Here is a 12,315-nt window from a genome sequence, read left to right on the forward strand (position 1 = left end):
AAACGAGCAGCACCACCATTCACTGCGCACTCGCCTTACCAGAGCTGGGTCTAAACCTATAAGTATTCTAACTTGTGAACTGTCGGGCTCTCTGAAGATTGTTAACCAAACGTAGAAAATAAAAAGTGTTGACACCGGAAAATCTCCCCAACGGATTACTGAAAAAGACATGGCTGTTTCGGCTCTCAACATGACTCCCTACTTTGCTGGATATCCCTTCCAAGGTAAGCACCGATTACAGATAGTATATCAGAGCCCACAACGAGCATTACCAATTACCACAATTACGAGTACAAAACGCCAGACTCGGACATAGAAAAGAGCTGGCTCATCATTTGGGGCAGCGCTTTCGCCCGCTGTTTTCAAACGAGAGATCATTACCCGTTCGGCAGCATGATCAGCTTTTTGACTTATTGATTGTGATCGGCCTTTCGGCCGGCCAGGCCCAGAGCCAGCCGTATCGCATCGCTTGGATCGCATCGCATCCCAGCTTCCAGTGCGGACTTTGCAGACTTTTTGGCGCGACCAGCCAGCTCTGGCCAGCTCATGTCTCGGCTCGTCTCTTTCGCTGGCGGCTTCGTGGCGCTGGGCTTTGATCTTGGATCGGCTCAGTGTCTGCGATCGAGCCGGGGTCTTGAGTAGCACGTAGCCGAGCAACGTCAGCGCCCCAAACAACAGACCCTGCGCATGGACTGGGTTTTATTTCTCTTTTCGGCTGTTTTGGGGCCGCCTTTTCACATACACACACTTGTGTTAGCTGGCACAGCTGGGCGTCTGCAGCGCTTATGGATTATTAGTTTGATTTGATTGCATGAGGCAACCCAGGATGCAGATGCGTTCGCAGCTCCGTTCCCCGGCGAGATCGGCATTTTTCCCCGCCACCGCCAGCAAGAGCCTTTCCATTCTCTGGAAAACTAGAAGAGGTCTACGCAAATTGCCAATTTGCGTTTTGTTTTGTCTACAAATGGCCATCGAATCGTTTGTACCCATCTGCAACAAAAGATTGTGCGAATTGATCCTCGAGCTTATCCAGCTTAGTGCGTTCCGAGTGCAATGCAGTGAAGTGGTCGATGCTGGCTAACTAGATTACTTGCTTCCGCTCAATCGAGCACAGAGAAAAGGTTAATTGAAAGATCGACCCAAAAACAAGGTCGCAAACAAACCTACTTGAACCTTTGTAATACGATCTGACTTCAATGGACGGACTTAAAGAATAAAAGTTGGCTTACAAATTTACTTATCATGCCCTTTTCTCTTTTGCTTTCAGGACAAGGTCGCGTCAACCAACTTGGTGGCGTCTTCATCAACGGGCGCCCGTTGCCCAATCACATCCGTCGCCAAATCGTTGAGATGGCTGCCGCTGGGGTTCGTCCCTGCGTCATCTCCCGCCAGTTGCGCGTCTCGCACGGCTGCGTCTCGAAGATTCTCAACCGCTTCCAGGAAACTGGCTCCATTCGACCGGGAGTGATCGGCGGCAGCAAGCCCCGCGTGGCCACGCCCGACATCGAGTCCAGGATCGAGGAACTCAAGCAGTCGCAGCCCGGCATCTTCAGCTGGGAGATCCGCGCCAAGCTGATCGAAGCCGGGGTCTGTGACAAGCAGAATGCCCCATCTGTAAGCTCTATTTCGCGCCTGCTGCGTGGATCCTCCGGATCGGGAACCTCCCACAGCATCGATGGCATCCTCGGCGGAGGATCTGGATCGGCCGGTAGTGAAGATGAGAGCGAGGACGACGCCGAGCCCAGTGTGCAGCTGAAGAGGAAGCAGAGACGCTCCCGCACCACCTTCTCCAACGACCAGATCGACGCCCTGGAGCGCATTTTCGCCCGTACCCAGTACCCCGACGTTTACACCCGCGAAGAACTGGCCCAGAGCACCGGACTGACCGAGGCCCGCGTCCAGGTCTGGTTCTCCAACCGCCGTGCTCGTCTGCGCAAGCAGCTGAACACTCAGCAAGTGCCCAGCTTCGCCCCCACAGCTGCCTCCTACGGTGCCCCTGCCACCACCAGTTCTGCCCCTGCTCCAAACATGGGAATGGGACTGTACGGTTCCCAGACCTGGCCAGCATCGGGAACGGCCTACGAGAACCACGCCGGCTATGGAGGCTCGTTGGCCTCCATGTCCCCGGCCAGCAGCACATCTGGCAGCAGCTCCGCCGCCCACAGTCCCGTGCAGACGCAAGCCCAGCAGCCAGCCGCCGGACACGAGTTCATGAACTCCACCTACGGTGTGGGATCGGGCAGTGCAGCCTACCCGTCCACCGGATCGGCAGCCTACACCATGCCCCCGGCTGCTGCCACTTCGGCGGAGCAGCTCCGGTCCCAGTTTGCATCCGCTGCCGCCTCGGGCTCCCACCACCCCTCTACGTGGGACAGCTACAACTTTGCCGGATCCTTCTTCCCCCCCACCGCTGCCGCAGCCAACCACGTTGGCGCCTACCATCATCAGGTCGACCAGAAGAGCACAATGATGCCCACTGCTCCATCCTATCCCTACTTCGGATTCTAAGCCGATGGGAAGTTAACTTTTTAAGCGTTTCGTACTTTAATGTTAGCAATAAGTCGATATCTTAAGACCTTAAGACTGTTTAAAATTATTTTAAATCATATTTTGGGACTTGTGTTCTTAATAGATGTAAGATGAAAGAGCGATAATCAAAAAAATAAAATTTTAAATATAAAATTAAAATATTAACATTTTGTTTTATTATGACGTGGTTCACAACACATTTGAAAAGGGGCTTTTCATTTTGTTTTGAAGCTATCTGGATGAAACTTTCCCAACATGTCCGGGAATAATTTAATCGACATAACTTCATTGTTTATTAACATAAATAAATAATGCAGAATATTTCAAGAATATAGTGTGAAAAAGTTTCATCAATCGGGAATACATTTTTTGTATTGCCAAAATACAGAACAATTCCACTAGATTCTAAGATTTGATCAAAACCCAAAAATGAATTACATTTTACCAAATCAACCTGGAATTTATTATATTAGTTTTCAGCTGCACAAAACAATCATTCTGTTTGCCGTGCGTATTATTTTGGGAAAGTTACAACAAAAAACCCTTAAAAAAATTTGTGTTTTCCAATCCATTGGTATTCTCAGCTAAAAATTTTTTTTTGGGCCAGTTTTCGCCAAAAATTATAGTGTTGCCCCTTATGAAAAATGCGAAAATCGGTTAAAAAATAAATTCTAACAAATCAACCTGGAATTGATTGTATAGGTTTTCAGCAGCACAAAACAGTCATTATCTTGGCTGTGCGGCCTTTTTGGTTAAAGTTACAACTAAAAACACTTCAAAAATGTGTGTTCACATATAGGTTTTTAATGACCAATATCCGGAAAAAATCATCTAAATTTTTTGGTTTTTTTATCAAAACCCTTGAAAATAATGGTCAGATCTTGGAATGTCATACCTCGTTGGATTCGGTATAAAATTTCCAATCCATTGGTATTCTCAGTAAAAAAATTTTATTTTGGGCCAGTTTTTTCCCAAAAATTATAGTGTTACCCCTATTGAAAAATGCGAAAATCGGTTAAAAAAAAATTTTTCCAAATCAACTTGGAATTGATTGTTTAGGCTCTCAGCTGCACAAAACAGTAATTTTCTTGGCTGTGCGTCTTATTTTGGCACAATTACAAAAAAAAACCTTAACAATTGTGTTTTTAAATATATGTTTTATATGGCCAATATCAAAAATCAGATCGATAATATTTCATCCAAACAATCGGATAAATTTGAATATTTCTTAACCATTTCGGAACACTTTCAAAAGGTAGAACAAAAAATAATGTGAAATATAAAACCATATTAATAAAACCATCGGCAGTGTTTCATAAAGCTGAAGAATATGAAATATACTATATTTTCCTTTTTTCTGAGAATGGAGTTTCACTATATCTGTATGTTAGTGGATATTATCTCTAAATACTATTTCTTATCGACATTAAATGTATATCCCATTATAAAAAAGCGCACAATGAAGACAAACCTCTCACACTCCATTAAACTAACAGCATTGTCTCTAAGGTTCAGGACCACACACATGGCCTTTTTTGGTCATGTCCCAGCGGCAGGCACTACCTAACAGGTTCACGAGCACAAGCAACTAATCCCTCAAAATAGTACAGATACTGTTCCCCTTAATAACAAGTTGACAATGTACAATGTACTAACATGTCGATCGCCCAAATATCCCTCTTAGCCTTGTAACGTGCATGGAGGTGGACGGGGTCTGGATGAAGGCGCTCTCGTGACATATCCAGACAACAAGCCGACTCATGATCTGACAATTAAACAATTAGAGACAAAAACGACAAACACGTACTGCAGATTCGATAATACGAAAATAATTTAGGAGCTGTGCATTGTCCAGGGACCCACACACACCGCAGTAAAATAGAGCAGTCGACAAAGAAGATGCGCAAAATATGAGCAGTGGAATCCTGCGACCACCAACGTCACTGAGGCAGGACTTTCAAGATGCCGCCAAAATGTGGGCCTGGCCAAAGATGAGAGGACCCGAAACAAAGCCATTGACAAAATGACAGCGAGGGAGGGAAGGACTCATACTTGTCCGGCCAGGCATCTCCCCATGCCCTAGTTACGGTAGTAGTAGTTTCGGAATCTTGGGCGATGCTGCTGGTACAGTCGTAGGTAGCCCATCTCGGACCCCGGCGATCGGTGTCTTTCTTCAGGTCCTTCCCGCTGCTCTCAATTATGTGTGCTCAGCGGGCGTCGTACTTACCACCTAGAATGAAAACGTTCTCCGGCCGTCAGGGTGCCCAAATGAAAACATCAATTAGCTCATATCGCCGGACCCTGCCTGCCACGACGACAGGTTCGGGAACTTTGCGAGGGCGATAATGTGTGTCAACTGTGACAATCATAATTGATCGCACATCTTGTCCTGGGGACTTCTTTCCTGCCCAAGGCATTTGCCTGTTTCCACTTTGTCATTCCATGCCATACAGTAGCCTGCGGCTTCGTTTGTCCTGACTGCTCTTATCCTGGGCTGGGTCCTGGGCCACCAACTTCGATATTTTTAAACAAATTTAATTTGGGTGGCCAGTTGAGAGCTGAGATACAAGTCCGAGTGCGAGTTCCGCAGCGGCTCATTTGACAAGGCTGTTGAAAGGCCTTTCCGACACAGAAAAGAATTCCGTGATTTATGCGTTTTTGATAGACGGACCCAGTCTCTTTGAGTTGGAGTCGGTACCATGCGAATTTTGTGGCCTCTTCATCTCAACGCAGACTTCCTGTGTGGCCAATTTGACTGAAGGTAGCTCTGGTAGCTGTATTCACTTTAGGTTCGTTTAGCGACGGTATCCTGTCTTTTGATTGATGATCGCAGGGCACCATCGCGAACGAGGTGGGATAATGCGAATTAGGTGGGAATCATTATAGTTTTCGATCTATATGGTGTCGACAAAACCGCGCCCGAATTACTTACATCCAATTGAAAATGCAGCCGTTAATTGCCCCCGATCTGAGGACGTAATCCAATAGCCCGGAGCAAAACAACCGTGTGCCGACGAATTAATATTCACTGTTCAAGTGTTGACGTTTTGGGCATTTTCCGCTAATTTTTCACACACTCATTCGCTTGTTTCGAGCCGCACGCCAAAAAATATTTATCATATATTCATTAAAAATTATATACGTATTAAACAGCACAGCCGAGGAGCAACAACAACCGTTCAGGCTCATGTTTATGTTCATGTTCATGGAAGCGGTGAGCAGCGAGCGTTGATAAAACATCAAAACCAATCTGATAAGGAACGCTTTAAATTCCGTTACGTAACGCAAATTTAGAGCGTATCTCTGTGTTGTTTTTGGATCGCTGTGTGGTAATGAGAGGGCTGGTTTTGCCATCGCACAACATTTGGATGCGGTTCGTCTTCCCCTGGGAGGGTTCCACTTTGCTGGCTCTCGCGTGCCCTTTTCATCCAAAACCGCTGTAAGGCAATTACGCATGAATTATTGATCGACTCGCCGGGTGTTTGACTTACGCATGTAAGCTTTTTACCAACAGTATTCTCGACACTGAGCGAGATGCGATTGTGTCTGTATTAAGGACCCTTTGACAGGTGAGGAATCAACATTTCTGGTTATGCACTTGATGCCGGCACTTATAATCCATCTAATCATATGCCTCCTACAATGTCTTCATACGCCACTGAAAGCAGCCCCATCGATGTTCCAAAGCTCCAAGGCCCCAGGCGACGATCGCTTCCACAAAGTCTGCAATCCACAGTCGATGACGTCGATCGAGGAGCTGCAGCGGCAGCCGCAACTAAATAACATTATAATTCAATAAGGGACCCCTCCAGACCGGGAGGAGCCCAAAGATCGGCTGAGTAATGGCAATGCAGCTGCGAGCTGATTTCGATGCCGATGCCGATGTCGATGCCGACTCGGACCAATTGGACCAGCGATGAAGCGGCAGCAGCCAGGCTGTCTGCACCGGCTATGCGAACAAATTGTTGTTATTGCCGCCGATGCCTGGCCAGCAATTGCAGAAATCATCAGAGGGGCCTGGAACGTGTAATTTCCATCTCCGATGGTGGCAGTTTGAACCAAGTTCGGGGCGGGGGCAGCGGTGGAGCCGTCGGCAGTCTTTGTGCCCGGCACTCGGTCGTTTTAAGCAAGCGTAAAAATATGCGCAAACGTCAGTCGAGGGATTTGGAAATGTGGATCGCAGAAATGTGATTACAACGGAGTACTTTGATTATTTATTAAGGCAGGCTTTTTGATGATCATCGAAGGGCGATCTGCGATCTGCGATCACCGATCTGGGCCTGCTGTAATGGTTTGATCAGGTTCCACAAATTGAATGTTATTTTACAAAATGCGCGCACGTAGTTAGTATCCATGCAGCGTGCGATGGCAGAAGATGTCCCAGGTGATCAGAGGGGATGGGATCGAGGCCGGACCGGACCGGACCGTGGCCAGGGTGGAGAGGACTGCCGGTCGGACTTGGCACAGCGCGCGAAGATTCTTTGATCTTTTTACGCTCATTTGCCGGCACACACAGTCACTGACACCCGATGATCTTTAGCATATTTTACGCTCAACTTGTGATCAAACCGTAGCTTTGGTGTCGTACCTGCTCTCAGCTTGCGGGATCGAGGAAGCGGCCACCAGGGCGGATGACTCATGGAACATTGGCTGTACCATCCATCAGGCAACTAGCCAGCCGGCGATATATTTGCATACTCGAACTGCTTGGGAAAGTTGGCGATGAACTCCGTTTGGCTTGGGTGCTGCAATGGAGATGGTATACAATGCTTCTTGTTGCCGTTGAGTCTGTGCCATTTTCGGTACACTATTTTTCCTTGGCTTATATTTTATTATTTTTATCTTTATTGCCATTGTTATTGTGCACGCTGGCAACGTTTGTATCTGTTATTTCCTAGCCTGCATAGCTTTGTGCTTTGCTTTGATCTTTCGCCGACCCAACTGGCATTTGTAATTGTAATTGTAGCCTTATTGTGCTTCTACCGAGTCGGACTCGAATACTTAGGTTCGTAGATTCGTTTACAGTTTTCTTCGCCTGCTTTTCTATCGGAACAAAAAGCGAGACAAGCGTTAGTTGTTATGTCAATTGTTTGTAATTTGAACAATTTACAAAGTCTCTTGTACCTGCAAAGCTCTGTCCCAAGCGAAGGTTGTGGTCAAGCAGCAGTTTTCTCGTCTGGAATTTATTCACAAAATTTCCCTAAAAAGCTAGGGCTTTTGCTCTTTTAATGTCCATGTTTCTGAACAACGCAATTTCGCTTGCATACATGTCTCTGTGAACGAAAGGAAAAACTAATTTCCACGGCTAGCAGAGCTCAGCTCCTCCCCTTCTGCCGTCCCCGCATCTGCAGTCTATACAAACAACCCAATCATTCAAATGAATTATATTCCGCGCCATCGGAAGTGATTCCCATGTCAGGAGAGGAAGGACGAATGTGAACAATATGCGAAAGGATGCAGCAGTTGAGGCCAGTCCCTATCGGAAAACTAGGATTGCATACAGACCCGGGATCGTAGCAAAGGGAAGTGGGAATGGGTTTTGGTATGAGTGTGGTATGGGTTTGCGTATGGGCACAGCAGCAACACCACCACCATCTCCCAGTTGATAAGCGCGCAAATTGGCGTGAAGCGTGCAGAAATCACGGGAAAAAGACAAAGACAGGACCATTATTTTTCAACAGATCTAAAATGAAACATTTTTTGACACTTTTTTCGCTGCCATTCTCTCCACGGCAGCTGCCCTGCCCTGATCCTGATCCTGGCCATGAAAGGCGACTATTCCGAAGGGAGGTCGAGGCAGGCCGTGCGCCCAAGTGTCAGAAGGGGCGAGGTGACGGGAGCGGACTGCAGCTTGCTTAGCGGAAAGATGGATTATTTTCACGCTTATTTCGAAATGCTCGGTGGATGTTTGCTTTTGGTGGTTATAAACGCTTGGTGTGACCGAGCCCAGGCTGAAGTTGCTCCGAGCTCAACGTCCCTTTTCTTTGGGGGTTGAACAATCCACACTTCCTCTTCTCTCCGCGGCAGCCATCATGATTTGCAATAGTTCTTGCCAAAAAGGGAAGTCATGAAAACGGCGGCCATTTCTACTCTGATGATCTCTAATAAGTCTTACTAGCATTTGAGAATAAGTATTTAACTATAAAATACATATATACGTGAGCCGTCTAAAATTCGGATAGTGAGATATTAAACATAAACCTATTCTGTATAATTGCATACTAATCTAGTCCTGAGCATAGTCTCTAATAAGGAAATTGGTAATTACGATTTGCCACACATTCCACTGCTAACTGGGAGTCCACACTATCCTTATCCTTTCCGGATTAGACGCCTGATCATTGATAATTTGACAAAAAGCAAAAAATGCGACTACAAGATGATCTGCACTGGTAATGAAACTGCACAAATTAATACCCCATGACCAAGTTGAATTTGTTTCACCCAAGGAGGTGACATGGAAAGTCACTGGAGGTGGACCGTTCATTTTCCAGCTTCTTAGTTTAAAGATTCACTTGCAAAATTGCGCATTGCTCTAAGCCTAAGCTGAAAATCCAATAAAAACTAATAAATATTGTCAAACCGTGCCCAGTGCTTTTTAAATGCAAGGATCAAGGGGAGGCCTTGATTTTATCCCGCAGCAACAACTGTACACAGACAAGGGTAAAAGAAATTGTGTCAGTGGTAGGGCAAATCCTTTTTGGCCCAACATGACATGACTTTTGGCCGTGTAGGCGTTTACTCGACTTAGCACCCTCTCGGGAAACTAATCCGCATTTATTCCAGACCAGGCAATCGGGATCAGTGCCGGTGTCCGACGGCTTTTCGGTTGTCAGAATCTGTCTGATCAGTTCATCTCCTCGCCTCTTGAACTTGGCCGTCTTTAAAGTCCCTACGACTGCGGTCTCCTGCAAGGATATGTAACAAGTGCACATGGATAATCTGCTGCACACGCGCAACTCCCGAACACATCCTTTCTTAAGGCGGACGCTCCTTATCCTGGACTTTTCCCACACGCTTGACCAAATAAATAAATTGTAATCTGCTTTTGTGTTTGATTTCAATCAAAATGCGGACACGCCCACGTTGCCTTCGGCAGAGGTTGATTCCTTGACACGCTCTTCATTCTTCTCGACTTCATCTCCGCGCATCGTCGTGCTCGGGTGCGAAGTCCCAACTTAATCTTGGCCTGCGGCTGAGCCAACTCAACGTTTGACAACATGCCGTTCTTCTGTTTTTTTTCGCCCGCTTGTTTTGTCCGCTGATCGTGCTGATCTATATAAGCGGATTTTTGGATATAGTTGTTCTGACTTCGGAGAATTCCAGAGTGCCTACGGGAAAGGGCTTAGGCAGGTCTTGAAAATATTTTGGTAGATTTTGATTTTGTGACAATTTAGAGATTAACTTTTCGATCAGCTTGAGCAGATTTGCAACTTGTGAATGAACTGGTCAAGAGCCGGAAACTATGAGGAAAATTCCCTGAAATCACTGAAAGGTACGTTTTTTGAGAGCACAGTAAAGTGCAAAAGATAAATTGCTAAGCGGTCGGGCTTAAAAGATTAAGATCGCGGTGGAGAATCGAAAATGCTAATCTGAATTGCCGTTAGTCTTCGCTTTGTAGTTGAGCCGACAAATCAGCGCAATACTCGCCCATTTATATTTATATCAGCGAGCAATCGACACGATCGCTATCTCAACAGGTCTAACGCAACGAAAAAGGCACCTAGGAAAGGTTGCCCAAAGAGCCCACCGGCATATGAATCACTCACAACAACAAGACGAAGTACATCATATTCAGAAGGAATATGGCTATGAAGTTGGGTTGTCCGCCGATCTATTTTGATCCACCACAAGAGGCGGAAGTTGGGCGCTTGTAGAAAGTCTTAAGTTAAGTGCATCCCATTGCCAATACAGATATCAAATTTGGATATTACAATTGAAACAACCTTATTAAACGAAAGCATATACGAACGTTTATTAAACGAGAACAAAAGAGAAAATTATTGTAGCTGGGATGCCGAATGGTTGAAGGAATCGTACCTTGTTGAGAATGTACATTACAAACACAAGGAAATTCGGAAAAGAAGAATCCGGAGGAGGGGAATACGGAGACGGAGACGTAGATAACCCCAGATTCCAAAATTATGGATTATGGATTGGCGATTAATTACGCCAACTCGTCTCCCCATTCCACGGTGCCGCTGCCGGCACCTCAACTGCTCTGGATAGCGACGACAAAGCGCCGTCAATTTATGACTTCTACTAATAAATATATTCATGTGTATTAACATTTTTCTAGGGAGGTGGCTTCTTCAATCTTTTGTCAATTTTACATCACTTAATTTGGAATTTCGTGCGGGCAACTGGTGTGAAAGATGAGCTTCAGCTTATCATTTCTAGGATTTGTAATCTTGGAGATACAGCTAGAGATTTTTAGTCTCCTCCACATAAAACAAAGCACAAAACAGTGATTCTTTTGCCTGTGCGTCGTATTTTAGCCAAGATAGAAACTCGCGGCTTTTATTTGATGGACAAATTCGAAAACATCAACGAGTTTTGGTTTTTAATATGTATAGGTTTAACCAAATCTGTGGACGTGAGTGAGACAGCACAAGGTAGACATTCACAATGGTGTCACCACACCCACTGGCAGATCCAGTTTGAGTCTCCGAGAGGGCAGTCGGGGACGATCGACAAACATGACAAGCTGGCGCATCGAATCGCCATTTTTTTGCTGTCCTCTTCTTGATCCTAGTAGCGGTCTTCCTGTCACGTGAGCCATGATCAGTCTACGTAATATTGGCAATAAAATTCTATTCCTAATCCTTGACCATGGCTTGCTCTATGATTATACTTACCTTGAAAATTCGTATGAGGGTTGAACAAAAATTTTATTATTCCCAATTAGTTCCGATTGGGAGAGCGGATTCATGGAGCATATGCAGGATCGTCAATAGCTGCCATGATTTCCATTGCTTCGTGTTACTCATTTACAGCAGATTATCGACGGCCCGGGTGATCGCATTGTAGACTGACCTGGGTTTGAGCCATCAACGATCTGATAAAGGAGACCAGAACCACATCTGCCGGCTGGCCGATTGGTTTCGCCTAAATGCCATCGCCTCCTACTTGCCACATTAGCTCAGTGCATTGTTTTTGTCGTGTGCCTATTTATTTATAGCCTGCAGCCCGACGAGAGAAATTTCGCGGGCGGGTCCAAGACATGATTTTGATCATCTATTGATTACATCAGGATTGGTTGATAAATTTTAAAACAATTTTGAGTACTGACGCTTTTAATTTATAATTGTCTTCTTAACCCCCACGTGCCTTGAAAACGATTAAACATTTATTTATTTAAGTTTATTTTTAAGAATTATTTTTGGCAATTTATTTAATTGGTAAAATAAGTCAATCAAATATTAATCTTGAATTTGGTTTAATGTTTATTAACCCTTAGGAGCAGAATACTAATTGTAAATGTATCCAACTAAATTTAATAAAATATCAAAATTGAATATTGTCATAAAGCTGGGTGCGAAAAGTTTCTTAGGTTCTGCACTTTCCATTTTTCTATGCCGCCGTTAATTATTATCTAACAATTCTAATCAGATCAAAAACTCTTTGTCGCATTGGAAGTACCATTTTAATTTTACACGAATTTAATTTACCTTACGATTATACATACATTCTACAGAGTTTCCACAGAGTTTTTGGCGACATCTAGCGCTCAAGCGCTATACTAAGCTGCAAAAGAAGGTTTTATTTAAGTCTTAAATTTAAATA

General features: G+C 45.1%; 1 protein-coding gene across 1 annotated transcript; it reads left to right on the forward strand.

Moving 5' to 3' along the window:
- On the forward strand, positions 1-2,643 carry LOC108043186 (protein gooseberry). Its single transcript, XM_017121759.1, has 2 exons — positions 1-224; positions 1,268-2,643. Exons 1-2 carry the CDS (start codon positions 170-172, stop codon positions 2,506-2,508), a joined length of 1,296 nt encoding a protein of 431 aa, XP_016977248.1. The 5' UTR covers positions 1-169; the 3' UTR covers positions 2,509-2,643.
- The last annotated feature ends 9,672 nt before the right edge of the window (positions 2,644-12,315 follow it).

This window comes from Drosophila rhopaloa, unplaced genomic scaffold (genome assembly GCF_018152115.1).
Source record: "Drosophila rhopaloa isolate 14029-0021.01 unplaced genomic scaffold, ASM1815211v1 contig_115, whole genome shotgun sequence".
In the NCBI taxonomy this organism is placed as follows: Eukaryota; Metazoa; Arthropoda; class Insecta; order Diptera; family Drosophilidae; genus Drosophila; species Drosophila rhopaloa.